This window comes from Aquarana catesbeiana, linkage group LG01 (assembly GCF_042186555.1).
Source record: "Aquarana catesbeiana isolate 2022-GZ linkage group LG01, ASM4218655v1, whole genome shotgun sequence".
Taxonomy (NCBI): Eukaryota; Metazoa; Chordata; class Amphibia; order Anura; family Ranidae; genus Aquarana; species Aquarana catesbeiana.
Genome location: NC_133324.1, coordinates 689,232,309 through 689,251,450, shown reverse-complemented (window position 1 = coordinate 689,251,450; position 19,142 = coordinate 689,232,309). Strand labels below are relative to the sequence as shown.

At 42.9% G+C, this 19,142-nt stretch overlaps 1 protein-coding gene across 1 annotated transcript in view; it reads right to left on the bottom strand.

The window, feature by feature from the left end:
• Positions 1 to 19,142, bottom strand: part of BLTP1 (bridge-like lipid transfer protein family member 1) — a gene marked incomplete in the record, with an annotated part of 561,636 nt that overhangs the window by 81,981 nt on the left and 460,513 nt on the right. Inside the window, 3 exon segments of the mRNA XM_073603515.1 lie at positions 10,220 to 10,409; positions 12,984 to 13,164; positions 15,459 to 15,674. Of these exon segments, the coding sequence (XP_073459616.1) occupies positions 10,220 to 10,409; positions 12,984 to 13,164; positions 15,459 to 15,674 (587 nt within the window).

Below are 19,142 nucleotides of genomic sequence, written 5' to 3'. Positions count from 1 at the left end.
TGACCGCCAGGGGATTCGTTTAGACTGTTCCCGGGCGCCGCGGCCAGCCGCCGCTTTGAGGCCTACAGAGCCTCCAGCATCCCCGGGCTCGATTGCCGCGATTGGCGGAGCAGGAGGTGGCCGCTACATCCGCATCTGCGGCGGTGGTCCCCGGGAGGCTGTTGATTGGTGTGGGGACCCCGAGGCTGCAGGAGACTCCTATATGGACTGGTTCTGAGGCCGCTGCCATCTTCCGGGCCTATGGTGCTTGAAGCATCCCCCCACATACAGGTACAGTGTCCCAACAGTGCTGTGCTGCCTTCCCTAAATCGCAATTCCTGCAGAACTTGTGCCCTGCAAGCCCTGACCCTGTGCATCTTCTACCCTGCTCACTGTGCTCTGGTGCCTGCCTGCTGTCTCTCACCGACCACACAGCCCTTATACAGAGCAGAACACACTGCGGATGGGCCCTCCTAAGACCCGTTATACACATTCAAAAAACAAGGCTTCTCATACCGCGCTCCGTCAGTGTCCGGGCGCCTGTCGGCGGCAGCAATGGCGGCGAATGCGAAAACAGTGGCGGAGTCAGGGGCTGCGGAGTCCCCCACGGGAGCAGAGATCCTGGCGGCCATTACGGCATGTAAAGAAACCCTAACTGCCAAGATAGACTTCCTAACTGTGGATGTCAGTCTTATCCGCCAAGACATGGATAAATTCTGATCACGTATCGCTGAGGTGGAGGACAGAGTCTCCACGGTGGAGGATGTGGTCCGGTCGGATTCCAGAGAGGTGAGGGCCCTACAGCTCCAAATGAAGGCGCTCCAGGAACGAGCCATAGACACCGAGAACCGCCTCCGGCGTAACAACATTCGCATCCTTGGTTTGCCTGAGAGAGTGGAGGGTCCCAAGCCAGCTGAATTCACTGAGCAGTTATTATCCACCACTTTTGTAGTGGAAAGAGCTCACAGGGTCCCGCCACTTCCTCCAAGACCGGGGGCCCCTCCATGTCCCTTCCTGTTACGCTTACTGAACTACCATGATCAAGACCGCATCTTGGCGGCGGCCCGAACCATGCCGGAAATCAAATATGAGAACACCAGGTTATCTTTCTTTCTTGATTTCTCTCAAGAGGTGCAGCAGCGCCGCAAGTCTTTTACAGATGTCAGACGTCGACTCCGAGAGAAGGGAATACGTTTTGGCCGTTTATACCCCAGCAGGTTGAGGATCACAGATGGTGACAACACCCGTTTCTTCGATACCCCTGAGGCCGCTGCGGCGTGGTTAGACACCCGCTAGTGTCATAATGAAAATTGGACCGGTGTTGGATATACGGTCTGCTGGGTTCAGATAAGTACCCCAAATTCCTATAATGGTCCTCCTTCTACCCCATGTTGACTTCCAGCACAATTCATTATTGGCTACCACATCTTTCTGCATTGTGGCACCACGTCATCATCCTCACCTTCTACTATACATCTTTTGCTGATGGAACTGAAACTAGTTCCTCCTGTCTGAGGAGCTCCAGTAAATATCATGCAGACTTTTTGTCATTGACTCCTAAGCGGTGATCCGTCCCTAATTTTTCACCTTGACACCCCCCCTCCCCCTCGCTCAGGTTCAGACGAGGACATTTGCCAGTTACGGTGACCCCCCTCACCTTGGTCCAGGACGTAACCATACGAGTCAAGTTCAAAGGGTTTCTGGACTGTCATGTTATTGTAGTGCACTGAGTTTTAGGTTGCCACTACTGTTATAAGGTTTCTTTTTGTTTAGGGGTAAAACTATCCCCATCCTTCTCCCTAGTTTCGGAAGAGAGATGGGGCATAGTAGGAAAGGCACATTGTGCTTGGGTTTGTTTAAAAATGTTCTAAAGGTTTCTTTCTTTTTTGGTGCACGATATTGGATAAATTTAAATGCTGCTAATACATGGTGTGCTGTGTCAAGGATTTTGCTGTTCATGGTTCGCTCTCCCATTCATCCTAGTTGGTGCTCACCTTTTAATATAGATGGCTGATCCCCGTGCTGATTCCTTTACGGTCCTTTCCTGGAATGTCAGGGGTCTTGGATCAAAATTCAAGCGAGCTCTCCTTTTCCAGTACCTAAAATCCCACTCCCCCCAACTCATTCTTCAAGAGACCCATCTTATGGGCAGCAAAATCCTGACATTGAAAAAACCGTGGATACAGAGGGCTATACATGCCACATACTCTACGTATGCAAGAGGGGTGTCGATTCTTATACACAAGAACTTCCCATGTGTGATTGAAGAGGTGTGCACAGACCCACAGGGTAAATTTGTTATTGTTGTATTTACACTTTGGTCTCACAGGTATATTGTCATTAATATGTATATCCCTCCGCCTTTCTCACCTGTAATATTATATGCGGTTATGGAAAAGATTGCACCCTTTTGCCCTGGGAAAATTCTAATTATGGGAGACTTTAATGCTATCATGTCCCCGGATCTAGATAGACCTGCTCCACCAAAGCATCATTGCACAGATCTCTGTGGTTGGGCTCAGGCAGTAGCCCTAGAAGAGATTTGGAGGTGGAAGCACCCTACAACCAGAGTCTATTCGTGTTTCTCAGCATCCCACAAAACTGCATCACCTATAGACCTGGCCTTTTCTAATCCCCCATTGTTGGCGGATGTGCTGGAGGCATCTTATTTACCAAGTGGATTGTCTGATCACAGCCCATTGGTAGTGACGCTTCGCTCTCCTGCATCCCGGAGTGCTGCACTGTGGAGATTGGGGGCTCATTGGGACTCCCATCCGGACCTAACTGAAATTATACTCCCCCCTGTTAGCTGATTTCTGGGAGCGGAACACTGGGTCCTACTCCCCTGAAATCACTTGGGATGCGTTTAAAGCATATACGAGGGGACAATATATCTCATCTATTGCCCATATTAAAAAGAAACAATTAAAGGAGACCCAACTATTACAACAATCGGTGGCAAATCATACCTCTACTTACAGCTCAGACCCCACACCATCTCATTTTGACTCACTTATGGCAGCTCAGAGAGAACTGAATCTTCACTTGACAGAGGTTACACGACTTGAAACTCATAGGGGCAGACAAAGAACTTTTGAACAGGGTGACAAAAATGGTCGCCTGCTGGCCCTATTGGCGCAGAATGAGCAACCACTCACGCTTGTCTCCACTCTGCAGACTGCTGATAGGGACATGGTGACTTCACCCCCTGAGGTTTTGCAAGCGTTTACTGCTTTTTACGAAAAGTTGTATACCTCCACTTTGCTCTCTGACTTTCAGCCTGGGCAGCTGCGGGACCTGTTAGATCCCTTGGCGCTGGGCTGGCTTTCAGATCAGGAGCGTGAGACACTAGTTAGGCCATTTACAGCCCTAGAAGTTCTAAATGCCATCCAATCCTTCCCCACTGGTAAGGCACCGGGGCCGGATGGCCTTCCAATTGACTTTTATAAGTCGCATGGAGACCTCCTGGCACCCCTGTTGGCCCAGCTATATAATATATGCCTGAAGGATGGCAAACTGCCCGACTCAATGTATCTTGCATATCTGACTTTAATATACAAACCCTCTAAAGACCCAACCTTTTGCGCCTCGTACCTGCCAATTGCATTGCTAAATAACGACTTTAAAATTTTGACCAAACTACTTGCTCTACGACTATATCCCCTACTGCCTTCAGTCATTGATTCGGACCAAACTGGCTTTATGCCCCGTAGATCCACTGATGTCAACCTCAGAAGGTTATATACCAACATACATGCCCAACACCACAACACGGGTTTGAGAACTATAGCCTCACTTGACATAGAAAAGGCTTTTGACACCGTAGAGTAGCCTTTTCTTTGGGAAACATTGCGTAGAATGGGGTTCCCCTTGTTGTTTATTCAATGGCTCCAGGTATTGTACAAATGCCCCACTTCATCGGTAAGACTAGGGGGTGGACTATCGGCCCCTTTTAGGCTCACCAGAGGAACCCGGCAGGGCTGTCCTTTCTCTCCAGCTTTATTTGCCTTAGCTATTGAACCAGTGGTGAAGGCGCTCCGTACGTCCCCGCATATTAAAGGTCTCCGTATTGGCTTACTGGAGGAGAGGCTGGCCCTGTACGCGGATGACATGCTAATGTTCCTCAATGATGCTGGCCCGTCCTTGCAGGGTGTTCTGAACGTGTTAGACACTTTCGCAGGAGTCACCGGACTAAAGGTCAACTGGTCCAAATCCATACTTTTTCCGATAGACCAGGCGGCCAAAACTACTTCCCCCCCAGACTGTTCACTAAAATGGGTGGAAACTTTTAAGTATCTAGGGGTTCATATATCCACACAAGCATCAGACTTCATCTCACTTAACCTTACCCCTATACTTTCGGACACTAAGACAAAACTTAAAACGTGGAGTAATTTACCTCTGTCAGTCTGGAGACGAGTAAATCTCCTTAAAATGAAAATTATCCCCAAATTCATGAATTTGTTCCGCCACTCCCCTCAGTGGATACCCAAATTGTTTTTTAATAAAATGAATCAATTGTTCTCATCCTTTATCTGGGGCTCCTCGCCACCCAGGTATCGGCTGTCGACCTTGATGCGGCCATCAACGCAGGATGGTATGGCATTTCCTGATTGCTTCAAATATTTTCTAGCTACCCAACTGGTGACAGTGGCCTGGTGGCTGCACCCTGACAAAACTAACTCTTCCACAGCCTGAGAGGCCACGATAGTGGGCTCTTTTGAAGCCTTGCAATTCCTGATATTCAGAGGCCCTCGAGCCCCATATCCTTTGACACCCTCTATGCATACCACCCCGCTTGGCGGGCAGGTCTAGATATAGAAAAGTATAAATCAACCAAGATCTCTCCTAACACCCCGATCTGGCTGAACCCTACTTTGCCACACATTTACAAACTTCCAGACCCCTTCGCATGGACTAAGTATGGTATAAAAATTATTTCCCACATAGTGTCACGAATGTCATTATCTCCCCTTTCACACCTTTCTTCTATGTATAACATACCTCATCATTACCAATTTCGCTATCTCCAATTGTCACATGCTTTCGCTGCGCAGTTTCCACGCGCTTCCTGCATCGTTGTCCAGTCAGGACTGGAGAAGACACTTAGAACTTGTGCAGAGAAACCTACCTCACAGCTATATGAGTATTTGGTCTATGTGTCTCTTCCACCTCTAGATAAGCTCTGGTCTCGCTGGCAGCTTGACATACCCTCGCTGGACAATGATGACTGGGATGATGTTTGGGATTTCCCTTTCAGCTCCTTAGTTTCTATGCGGGATCGGCTGATCCAATTTAAAATAGTGCATAGAGCGTACTTTACTCTACAGACTCCATAAAATGAACCCTATATGTCCATCCGAGTGTTGGAGATGTGGAATCTCCCCAGCAGATTTCTCTCATATTTTCTGGCATTGCCCTAAAATTCAGCAATATTGGAGTGAGGTACTTGACACGGTAAATAGAGTCGCATCAACTACACTACCACATGCCATGGAAGTCTGTCTATTGGGGTTAATTGAAACACTTGTACCACCAATGGCAAAACGCACACTGGTGGGGTTATTGCTATTCTATGCCCGGAAAAACATTGCCATACAATGGAAGAAGCCCACCCCCCCCTTCATTGACACAATGGAAAAGTCTGGTTAATAATAACCTTCCTTTATATAAAGACACATACTTCAATAGAGGGTGCCCGATGAAGTACGATAGAGTCTGGCGTACATGGTTAGATTATGTGGAAACAGCTGGTTGAGTCTTCAAATAATATAATAGGGGCTGGGGGGTGGGGGGGTGGGGGGGTGGGGGGGGAGTAGTGAGATTTTATTGGCTACGATTGGGAGAGAGGACTTGACGTCTCAAGTGACCTCTAAATAGATACAAGAAGAAGCGAGCCATAGGTTAACTCATCATAAGATAAATAACACAAATTATAATATCTTGCCATGTGATTTGTAGGATACTTTGTATAGGCACCACAGTTTTTCTTTTTCTTTAAGTTTTTAAGTTGTATATGTATTGTTTGTCTTGAAAATGCAATAAAAAAAATTTATAAAAAAAAAAATAAATAAATTGAAAATATATTAAAAAAAAAAAAAATCAAAATACATCAAATCTTGAGTGTAAAAAATAATAGCAAAGTCCATGAACTCAGAAATCCAGAGAATCTTCTATAGAGATGGGAAGAATCCACCGATGGCTCTCCATGAAAGCCAATGTGAAAAGGTAGGAATAGAAACACCCCTCACAGTGATCCTCCACCACCTAAAATATGCGCTTACCAGATTGCAAGCACAACAGGCACGCATGTAGACCCAAATCCGGGTATGCAGCTAGCAATGAAGCATCCCTCTAAACAGCATAGCAGATGGTAAACAAACCAGGCACATTGTAGACTTGAATCCGGGTGTCCAGCTAGCAGTAGGGCATCCCTCTGTGCAGCGTGGCTGCAGGCATGTGAATGGATGATACAGCAACCCGAATTTAAAGGACATAAGGACAAAGGAAAGGTGGCCATAGCGTGAATCCGATAAAACAATTTTATTAAAAATAAAGTAGAAAAGTTACAGGAATGTAGTATAAAAAGAGCAGTTCGTCCCCCAGACGACGTCAGTTATAGACGAAACGTACGTCGGGAGGTTGGCGCTCTGACGTCATCACACCTTGCCAGAACGGGCGCTCGCTTGCTGGCCGGCGAACTGCTCTTTTTATACTACATTCCTGTAAGTTTTCTACTTTATTTTTAATAAAATTGTTTTATCGGATTCACGCTATGGCCACCTTTCCTTTTTCCTTATGTCCTTGAATTCAGGTTGCTGTATCATCCATTCACATGCCTGCAGCCACACTGCACAGAGGGATGCCCTACTGCTAGCTGGACACCCGGATTCAAGTCTACAATGTGCCTGGTTTGTTTACCATCTGCTATGCTGTTTAGAGGGATGCTTCATTGCTAGCTGCATACCCAGATTTGGGTCTACATACGTGCCTGTTGTGCTTGCAATCTGGTAAGCGCATATTTTAGGTGGTGGAGGATCACTGTGAGGGGTGTTTCTATTCCTACCTTTTCACATTGGCTTTCATGGAGAGCCATCGGGGGATTCTTTCCATCTCTATAGAAGATTCTCTGGATTTCTGAGTTCATGGACTTTGCTATTATTTTTTACACTCAAGATTTGATGTATTTTGATGTTTTTTTTTATATATTTTCAATTTATTTTGCATCAATTGATTTTTATGCACCTTTTCTTATTTATGGTATAGCGCAGTTTTTTCCTTGTTTTTTTCAAACTGCAGTATGAGCAGTCTCTGGACATATTCTGCATTACATACACTGAATATTGTATGTTCTACAGGAATTCATGGGAGGTATTTGGTAGGTGTTTGTGACTCCTGCCAAGTTTCCCCTATCCTTTATATCACCTCTGATTCATTCCACTTGGCCTCTGACTCTCATTGCATTCTCTGATGGACACCTACAACGGGGGGGCCAGAGTTTACATTTTGGCAAAGCATGACCTAATCAATGATAAATAATGTGCCTCTGCATTTTGTCATAAAATAAACATGTCACAAACCTGGTAAATTCAGTCTGGGCATCTAGTACAAAATACATAAGTAATTGTTACTTTGTTTTCAAATGTGGTTTTCACAATCAGTAGATTTAAAGATAAAAAAATCTGTTATAAGTAAATCACCACTTTTATTGTAAAGGTAAAATGTGGTTCTGCCCTTTGGCTCACCACAATGTTTACCTCTTGCTGGGCCTGGATATTCTGCCTGCTGTCTATACTGTAGAACCTTATTACACTGCTACCTGACCATATTAATAGTTTCTTCTGTCTCAGCAGAAAGTCTCTGGATTTCTACTGTGCACATGCAGACAGTGGGGAAAAAAAATTAGGGTTGTCAGGAAGTAAGCATTGTGGCTGCATACAGTACTGTGCAAACTTATTAGGCAGGTGTGAAGTGCTGTAAAGTAAGAATGCTTTAAAAATATATATTTTAATTGTTTATTTTTATCAATTTATTAAAAGGAAAAGTTAGCGAACAGAAGAAAAATTTTAACCAAATCAATATTTGGTGTGACTACCCTTTGGCTTCAAAACCAGCATCAATTCTTACACTTGCACAAAGTCAGGGATTTTGTAGTATTAGAGTCAGGTATATGATTAACCAAATACACCAAGCAGGGGCTAATGATCATATTTAATATGTAGGTTGAAACAGTCATTAACTGAAATGGAAACAGCTGTGTATGAAGCGTAAAACTGGGTGAGGAACAGCCAAACTCTGCTATTAAGGTGAGATTGTGAAAGACAGTTTCATGTCACAGATCATACATAATGGCAAGACTGAGTACAGCAACAAAACACAAGGTAGTTAGTTATACTGCATCAGCAAGGTCTCTCCCAGGCAAAGGTTTCAAGTCAGACTGGGGTTTCAAGATGTGCTTTTGAAGAATGTTGAGAATTATAGACACAATTGTCAGCCAAAGAAATGTAGCAGATAAAAGATACATCATTCTTACTTCCCTTCGACCTCGGAAGACATCCAGCAGTGCCATCAGTACAGAACTGGTAGAAACCAGTGGGACCCAAAAATGGTCTTCATGGAAGAATTGAGACCAAAAAGCCAAATTCCTTGTGGAAACAAGACTAAGAGACTCAACTTTGCATGAAAACAGAGGAACTGGGGTGCAGAAAAATGTCAGCAAGTGCTCTGGACTGATGAGTTAAAATTTGAAGTATTTGGCTGTAGCAGAAGGCAGTTTGTTCACCAAAGGGCTGGAGAGAAGGTATAATGAGTGTCTGCAGGCAACAGTGAAGCATGATGGAGGTTCCTTGCAAGTTTAGGGCTGCATTTGTGTAAATGGAGTTGAAGATTTGGTCAGGATCAATGATGTCCTCAATGCTGAGAAATACAGGCAGACACTTATCCATCATACCATACCATCAGGGAGGCCTGTGACTGGCCCCAAATTTATTCCGTTCCAGGACAATGACCCTAAATCATACAGCCAATGTCATTAACGGAGTTGTAAAGGCAGACCTTTTTTTATCTTAATTCATTCTATGCATTAAGATAAAAAACCTAATGTGTGTAGCAGCCTCCCCAGCACACCCTAATTACTTACCTGAGCCCCATCTCTCTCCAGCGATGTCCACAAATGTCTTAGCTGTCCGGGACTCGACTCCTGATTGGCTGAGACACAGCAGCAGCGCCATTGGATCTCGCGGCTGTCAAAGTCAGTTAGCCAATCAGAAGAGAGAGGGGGCGGGGCCAGGGATCTGTGTCTGAATGGACACACAGAGTTGTGACTTGGCTCGGGTGTCACCATAGCGAGCTGTTTGCTGTGGGGGCACTGAACAGGAGGGAGGGGCCAGGAGCAGCGAAGACGGACCAAGAAAAGGAGGATCTGGGATGCGCTGTGCAAAACCACTGCACAGAGCAGGTAAGTATAACATGTTTGTTATTTTTTTATTTTTAAGGAGACTTTACAATCACTTTAAGAACTATCTTCAGCAGAAAGACGAACAAGGGATCTTGGAAGTGATGGTTTGGTCCCACAGAGCCCTGATCTCATCATCGAGTCTGTCTGCGATCACATAAAGAGACAAAAGGATTTGAGGCAGCCTACATCCACAAATGGTCTGTGGTTAGTTAGCCAACATGTTTGGAATGACTTACCTGCCGAGTTCCATCAAAAACTGTGTGCAAGTGTACCTAGAAAAAAGATTTCTATTTTGAAGGCAAAGGGTGTGACCACCCAAATATTGATTTAATTTGGATTTCTCTTCTGTTCATTTACTAATGCTAATTAAGGCTGATGATGGGGGGTGGATAGAGGTGGCAGAAAGGATAAGTAGGAAAAGTATACCTTATAATGTATTAGGTGGGAGGTTGGAGCCAAGTTTTTTTTTTTACAGGAAATTTGCATATAACATTGCCAACCTATATATCTGAATATGCTGGTGGTTTTGACAAAAGTTAATTTCTGGATGACCTGTGTTCCTGCATTTTTGATCATATGATCAATTGCTTTAATAATTTGTAGGTGGAATAAGCTGGAGCCTCACACAGTTATTGAATGATAAGTGTTGCAAGAATTGAATGTTTCTATACATTTGCCTGTTTGCATTGGTTACAAAAATATGTCTTCTTTTCTAGACATTAAATGCTTACAGGCAGGTAATACAAACAGTTATTAGGTATAGATTAGTTAGAGGAAAGGTACCTGAAGGGATTGGTGGGGGTGGGGGTGGTAACAATGTGTTAGTCTTGCTGTGGACATTACTAGGTAAAGGAGATGGTACAGTATCTTTCATACCATACAACTTTGATTCTTTTGAAAGAGTTCTTGGCAAAGATGATCCCCTTGAGGCATTTGGCGATTCAGTTTTCAGTGTTTTTGAGTTGTAATGCAACTAAAGGAAAAATACATATATACAGTGAGTTAGAGCTCTAAGATATAAGCATAGAAATAGGGCTGACTTAAATGGTGAAGATCTGTAACTTTTTGGATTAAAATGGTTGTAAACCTCAGACATGAAATCTGAACAAAGTATATCCCTTTATAGTGTGTACTTGTCTCAAACCAGAGCACTGAAAGTGCCATTTCTGTCCACTGCCCCGTTCTCATGCCATTTATGACAAATTTTCCTGATACCAAGAGAAAAAAGGTGACGGGGAGGGTTCTCCAGCACACATCCTGTAACTGACAGCCTCAGCTCTGTTCCTGTGTGTGATGTGACGGGGTGTGTCCCTTATCTGCAATCAGCTCACTGAGCTCTGCAGCATGTAATTTCAGTTCTCTGTCCCCTGTTATTTGACAGCTCAGACAAGCTTTAGAAAATTTGGACTTTGAATGGATCTAGAGAAGAGAAGACTGCAAATAGACAGTTACAACTTATGTAGTAGGATTTATTTCATTTGTGTGTATCACTTGAGGCCAGTCACTTCACTGGGTATATGCAAGGGTTTACAACTACGTTAATGCTACATGAGGCTACTGGTGACACTACTGTTTTTACATCTCTTCCCTTTGTTGTAAACACACTTTTGAGTGGAAAATAGTAATATGCTACCAGGAAAATCTCTCCTAAACTGTGCTGAAGAAAACACTAGCACTCTAAGGGACCAATGAAAATATCTATGTCAAGTTATCGGATCAGCTAGTGCAAAGTCTAAAGTACACCTGCGGCGCTGCTCTAGTTTAAAAACTGTTGGTTTCTAGCAATCATTAAGTAGGGACAAGGAGTGTGGTCATAGTGCTGGAGGTGTGCAACATTCTTTGCTGGGCAGAGACAGATGTTCCAGCTCTTTCCATGGTGTACATTCCCAAAGTTGGATGAATATCCCAGTCAATCAGTTCTTGCATCAGGGAGCGGTCTCTGTCACCCAGAGGTCTTACATTTGCTCTGCCTTCATTGGGGGACACTGCTAAAAGCCTTTTTTATTCGAATAGCTAATATCTGCTTATTAAAATACTAATATGTATTAAAGTGTGGACCTTAAGGTGAATTGAGTTGTTATATTTATATATTATTTGTTCCAGACTGGGAATGTGAACACAGATTTTATAGAAATCTATATAAAAAATAGATAATGAATAAATATTGCACATTTTTGCTCTGCTTGAAAGTTTCAAGCAACCTTACACGTGGCATTAATTAAGCAGGAGCTAACTCAATTCCTCCCCAATTGTGTGAGACAGAGATTCTACTACTATTGAAAGTGTGCAAGAGTCTATTACGCATGTATAAGTTGAGAATGCAAGTCACTGGCTTTAATAGCTTGGCTGTTGAGAGCCAGGTCCAGTGGGACAGAGGTCTGTCTGGTGTGGTAATTCCTACTATACTCAAGGCTTGTAAAGCTTTTTCTTTTAGGAGCTACCATCGCACATAGAAAGCTTATTTTGCATGTCCTGAGTCCTTACAGGATTCTCCGTGAGTTTATTCTGTGGCCAGGATTCTGGATTTCCTTCAGCATGGCATGGATCAAAGACTAGCCTTGAGTACCATCAGGGGTCAAATCTTGACTATGGCCATGTTTTTTTTCCACCGTTCTTTTGTAATATTCTGGTAAGCATCTATGTAAAAGAGGTTCTCTCGGACTTTGACGCGGTAAGGACAGAACTTACTGCTTATATTTAGCAGCAAGCCGCTTCTGAAAACATTGAGGGACTTCCTATGTTACCAATTACCCAAAAGGTGACCTTTTTGACCCACAGGGTTTTAAAGCTAGCATATCTATTTCTTTGGTCTTGCATAGTGATAAGACTCTGTTCCAAGCCTTCTTTTCTTCTCAAGGTAGTTTCAGCCTTTCATTTAAATGAGAATATTGCTCTTCACTCTCTCTGTCCAAAACCAGTTTATAGCAAGGAGAGAGCCCTACATCATTTGGATGTTTGTTTGGGTACTTAGGGTTTACCAAGATGCTACAAGACCATTTTGTAAGACAGGTTCTCTTTTCATCATCATGGACAGCTTCTGGAAGGGTCAGGCTACCTCTTCCGCTACAAGATAGATAAATCAGATTATTGTCTATGCCCTATCCTCTTAGCCCAACTTCAGGTCTTGGTTATGTCTCCACTAGAGCGGTAAGTGCTTTCTGGGCTTTCTGTCATCAGGCTTCCATTTCTTAGATTTGTAAAGTGGCCACTTGGTCTTGTGTTCAAACTTTTACCGATTCGTATGGGAGTGATGTATTTGCATTTGCCAGTTTTGTGCGTAAAGTTTTTCGGGTATAATTTCTGCCTTTTTTGTGTTTAGATTTAGTTTGCATTCTTCTTTTTAACCCCCCCGCCATACACACTGCTTTGAGACTGTATGTCCCAGTAGCAGTATACACAGTGGCACCTGATCTAAGAACTTTGCTGTTGTGTATTCAATGAACACAGAGAAAAGGATTTTGTGGGGAGTAAAAAAAATCCTTTTAATTCATCCTTATGTCTGTATTTGCACACCATAGTAAAATAATATACCTCAGCCTGATCTTACCTTCACATCAACTCCGGGAATATAAAAAACTGTAGTTTCAGAGTCACTTGACTTAGTCTGGAGAGATGATGGCACCTTCTTTCCAGCTAGTAGATGAGTGGTAGATGCATAGTTGTTCTGTAATTTTTTCTTCTTAGATGGAGAATCTTGGTCAAGACTACGTGAGCTTCTGTCATAACTCCTAAGCAAAGAGTTATTCAATTTGTAAATATTTAAAGAAAAAGATGAAAACACAACTGACTAAAATCATTATACAGTACTTTCTGTTAAAAAAAAAAAAAGCAAATTAAAATATTTATCTCACATTTAATAAAGATAGTAACTCAAGTTTTGTTGAGAAAAAAACACTCTGGGTGAATAATATACATTGCAAGTAATTTAACAAACTTTGTTGCAGCTTCCACCTATTTCTGCTCTGAAGGTAAAGTTCTTTGTTAGACAATGCCCTTACGATACTAAATGGGAGTGACCGATTCCTTTTAATCAGCTGGTACATTTTAAGAAGTCTGATGAGAAAAGCTGCAGTATTTGTATCCCTTCAGAATTGATTAATCCTTAGAAAGTATCTTACCAAAAATGAAACTGTTGTTGCAGAGGATGTCTAAAACTTGACATGTATCTTAGTGCAGAGTTCTTCCCCAAAGCAGGAAATTACATTTTTGGAGGTGTTCTATACACTGTTGGTGTACAGAACAGCTCCAGGTTGCTATATTACACAGAAAATTACAGCACTGTAGTTTAAAAAGGAAGGTAACTTTTAATAACATTAAATTACAATACGGCCTATTTAGAAATTGTACAGTATATGCTATATTATTTGTTTTAATTTGCTGTATTTTTCTTCAACGTAAGTTGAGTTACCCTTTAAATGCCAAATCTTCTACTTTGTTTGATTTATGTGTGATTGCTTTTTTCTTTTTAAACAAGGAATTGTATGGGGAAAGTATGAGATTTCATTATGATTTACACGCATTTAGAACAAACACAGTTTGGGGTTTATGCATCAATGTGTTTTTACTAAAATTGGAACTTTAATATTGTGTAATAAAAATGCTGACAGTGATGAGTTGAGGCAAATTCTGGTAGGGGGGCCTTGACCTTCTAGGTCCTTCTCACTTCTTCCCTATTTCCTTTCCTCTGAACTGGTCTGTTGTGCCACCCTCCCACTTGGTGTACTGTTATCTGGCTTTTCTTCGTTAATGTGTGACTTTGTTTATTTTCAATTGAGCATTCCCTCTGTATCTTTCTTTGTCTGTACTCTAATAATAGAGCACTGAGACCCATAGACATGAGGATTTATATTTCCCTCCTGGAATTAACATGAGGCTAGGTTTTTGGGACTTGATCACCTTAAACCCCAAGATCTGTTTACTTCTATATATTGTACCCAATGGAATTGAGTGTTTCACACAGTTCTGTATTTGCTTTACTTTTCCTAATGCATCTCTTCCCTGTTCGGATACTACAGGTACATTTCACCTTTCTTCAGGTCTCAAGGGGTTGTATAACTGTACCCATGCTGTCTTTATGTGTAATGTTTCTTGTAGTTTCTGAGAATTACTTGTCAACATAGGGCTCAGACTCTATCCTTCCCTTTTTTTCTTATGTCATATTTCCTATTTTGTCATGTATTAAAAATCCTTAAATAAGGAATGCAAAAAAAAATGCTCTTCAGCAATAAAATCTCACTTTCTGCCTGGCAGCAATGTTGTCATTTTTGCATGGCTCCGTGTGCAAACTCGGCATGCCTTGAGTGTAAGGATGAAGTAAATGTATGGGAGTTACATCCCTGGGGATGGCCAATCAAGATAGCAGCATATTTCTCACTCTGATCTCCCACAGATGTGGCGACTCTGCTGGTGGAACTTTTTTTTACATGGTATGGCAATGTCCTGTAATAACATCCTTCTGGTCATTTATAATGTATTTCACTGTCTTCTGACAATACCAAATATATGTAACACAGCTAGATGCCTTTTTGGATATCTGTAAGCTTCAGATATGTATAGTGAAATGTAAACACTAATAATCTTTTCCGAAAAAAAAAAAAAAATCTGAGGTTTCCAGTACTGAAAGAAAGCAAGGCAATATCAGTGGTGATGACAGAGCAACTAAAGAGATCATAAACACTGCATTGCAAGGGTAAAGGAGTGGGCACTTTGAAAGTGTACCATAATATGTAAAAGTATCTATGCCTAGTTGGACATTATGGCAACAGCCCACCCATCATGATGCGGACTGTAGTTCTGCTTTAGCTTTTGGCACCAACCAGATTCAGTCTTTTAACAAAGATCTGATGCTAGATCATGGTTAAGGTGTAACAAAGTGTAGCGCTTTTGGTTTTATTGTTAGATCATGGTTGAGAAGTAACTCCAGATTTTTGTATAAAAATATACAAAAATACATTTGGCCCTTTGTAACATTACCTTTTGGTTGCACTACCGATACATTTAAACCAGGCTTTGCAAAGATTACCTTCTCAAACTGATTTCATCGTGTTCCTGTTGCAGAATTGTGGGATGCAAAACACATTTACCGCAGTCAATTTCTACCCTTATATCTAGTTCAAAGTCTATGTTTCTCTCAGTGGCAGTGCTGGATACATTGCGGTTGGATGGTGTGCTAGGCCAACGCTCTGTGAATAGTTGATGGACTGCAGCAAATCCGGAGGATTTCTTGCGGTTGGTTTGCCTATAAAGATAATGTAGGTAGATCACATTTTTAGCATGACTTTCACTTGCATTTACACAATTATTCCAAAAATAACAGATACCAATTAATAACATTGATAAAAATAAAAATGTTATCAAGAGTGTCTTTTGCATGTGTGTATGAAAAATAATTGAAAGTATAAAACATTTAAGTGTTGGTGCATTTAATATTTTATATATATATATATATATATATATATCAATAAATACTGTGCGATTATGAACAGGAAAACATTAACTGAGAATGAAAAGGAAAACAAATTGTATCTAAGAGCTTTAATAATGCATGCTAATTGATTAGCCCCTTCAAATCACTTGGATGTTTTTTGTTGGGTAAGCTGTGAGCCCTTATTTCATGGGCATCTTAAAAGGAAAAGCAAGTCCTAAATATGTATCAGGTTGGTGGAGTTTTTGCATAGGTGATTAGATGGACATGAGCCTGTAGGGGAGGTGCTTGGAGTGGTCACAAATCTGGGAGGTAGGGATGGCAATGTTGACTGGTCATTCAGTCAGCGCACGTACACACAGTCGGAATTTCCGATAACAAATGTTCGATGTGAGTTTGTTGTCGGAAATTCGGAAAAGACAACAAAAATGTGAGAGCTGGTTCTCAAATTCTCCGACAACAAAATCCGTTGTCGGAAATTCCAATCGTGTGTACACAATTCCAACGCACAAAATTCCACGCATGCTCGGAATCAAGCAGAAGAGCCACACTGGCTATTGAACTTCATTTTTCGTCACCGCGTTCTTGATGTTCGAAATTTCCGACAACATTTGTGCGACCGTGTGCATGCAAGAGCCAACATCCGTCAGAAATAAATCCAGGAATTTGAGGTCCGAATGTCCGATCGCGTGTACGCGGCATTAGGCTGCCAGTAGCCTGGAGGGCTGTTATTCTGTTATTCATCTCCAATATTTAGAGTTGAATAGTAAGAACAGCATAATGAAATCTGCTTTTATGAAGAAACTGTCCTTTTAAAGCAGGCATATTAGAGGGAGAAATCCCTGACAAAGACTAATTGTTCTGTAGAAAGAAGACTGCTGCAGGTGACATTTCTGTATATATTGAGCAGTAATGTCATTATCTTACATGCTGAGCTGCACCAGGAAGTTCTTTTCTATGCCTGGCATTTTCTGACTCTGCTCTGGTAGTGACAACATGAGTCAGCCAGGTGTCTGTGTCAGAAACCATGAAATCAGACCGAATCAGAAGTACAGTTAAATCTTGTTTAATAATAAAAGTAAAAAGAACAAACGTAGTCAAAACATAGCCAAAGTTCAGTAACTGGAACGGATAGTCATCCAAAGTTCAGTAACTGGAACGGATAGTCAGCCAAGCCAGAAGTCAGGGATCAATGTAGTGGAACAGCAAGCAGGATCTGGAGCCAGAAGGGATGTCAGCAAAGCAAGTCTTTAAATGATAGTCTCTGTGATGTTGACCAAGGCGAAGGCAGAGATCCACTAGGCTGAACGGCTTAAGTAGGCAGGACTGACAAGCAGGATATCATCAACAGTTGAGTAACTGTGGAGAGATAGGAGCTGGCAATTAGCCAACAGCTGGGCAGCCAGCTCTGAGAAGGAAGGGCTGAGCCAAGCCCTGACAGTACCCCCTCCTCAACGACCCCTCCCCCTCGGAGGACCACTAGGCTTGAGGGGAAAACATCTATGGAAATCACGGAGGAGGACAGGGGCATGTACACCCGAGGATGAGACCCAAGAGCGTTCCTCTGGACCGTACCCTTTCCAATGCACCAGGTACTGTATGCGCCCATGGGAGTCAATGGACTGTACTTCATACTCCCCATGGTTCTCAACCTGTACAGGGTGAGGCTGTGGCACCGAGGTGGTAAAGCGTTGCAGACCAAAGGTTTTAATAAGGAGACATGAAAGACATTCGAAATACGCATATTAGAAGGAAGGTCTAATGCATAAGCCACTGGGGTAATCCTGCGAAGAATACAGAAAGTCCCAATAAACCGACATGCGAACTTCAGTGAGGGAACACGAAGTCAGAGGTTGCAAGATGACTGCCAGACCCTGTCCTCAACCTGGTAGGAAGGCGCAGACAGGCATCTGCGGTCAGCATGGAGTCTGTACCTATCATTATCATGTTGCAAAGCCTCCTAGATTTGTGACCAAGTGGAACGAAGACCACGGAGATGCTCCTCTAACGCAGGAATACTCTGTGGAACAAATGAGTCAGGCAACATGGAAGGCTGGAAACCATAGTTCGCCATAAACAGGGACAATCGGGAAGCAGAATTCAAGGCACTATTGTTAGCAAACTCTGCCCACGGTAATAGGTCTGACCAGTTGTTATGATGGTCAGAAATATAGCAACGTAGGAATTGCTCCAAGGACTGATTGGCTCGTTCTATGGCCCCATTAGACTGCGGGTGATATGCAGAGGAAAAGGCAAGCTCAAATCTCAACTGTGCACAAAAGGCTCGCCAGAACCGGGACACAAACTGAATACCCCTGTCCGAGACAATCACCTTGGGTAGCCCATGTAAGCGAAAGATCTCCCGAGCAAGAATGGAAGCAAGTTCCTTAGAAGTGGGCAACTTCTTAAGTGGAATACAATGAGACATTTTTATAACTGTGTTGCCCTGAGAGTCGGGTAAATCCACAATGAAATCCATAGACAGGTGGGTCCAGGGCCTCTCTCCATTGGGTATGGGTTGTAGGAGGCCCACTGGAAGATGTCGTGGAGTCTTACTCTGAGCACACACGGAACAGGCAGCTACGAAGGCGGTTACATCAGCACGTAGACTAGGCCACCAGAATTGTTGTGAAATGGCTCAAAAGAGTGAGTTGATTCTTCCCAGGGTGGCCAGCTGCCTTGGGAGAATGGTAAGTCTGGAGCACGGCAGTACCGAGACACTCTGGGACAAAGCAGCGGTCACAAGGTTTCTCAGGAGGAGCATGGACCTGAGCAGCAAGAATTTTGTCACCCAAAGGAGAAGTGAGATTGGTGCGAACCATAGCCAGAATACGATCAGGAGGAATCACAGGAACCGGAACCGACTCCATCTTGGAAGTGGAGGAAAATTGTTGTGACAAAGCGTCAGCCCTTACATTCTTAGTACAGGGTACTAATTACGCCCTTCTGGGAGAGAGGCATTTAGCCTCAGACAAGAATGTGAGATTCTTATGGTCAGTAAAAATGAGAACCGGCACAGTGGTACCTTCGAGGAGATGTCTCCATTCCTTCAGGGCTAAAATGATCGCCGACAGCTCTCTGTCACCAATCTCATAATTGCACTCTACAGGTGACAATTTTTTGGAAAAGTAGCCACGAGGATGCATAGCACTCTAAGAGGTAGGACGTTGAGACAGAAGGCCTCAACACCAGTCTCAGAAGCATCAACCTCAAGGATAAAAGGTAACGTAGGATCAGGATGTGCCAACCCAGGAGCAGAAACAAAGGCAGCCTTGAGACTCC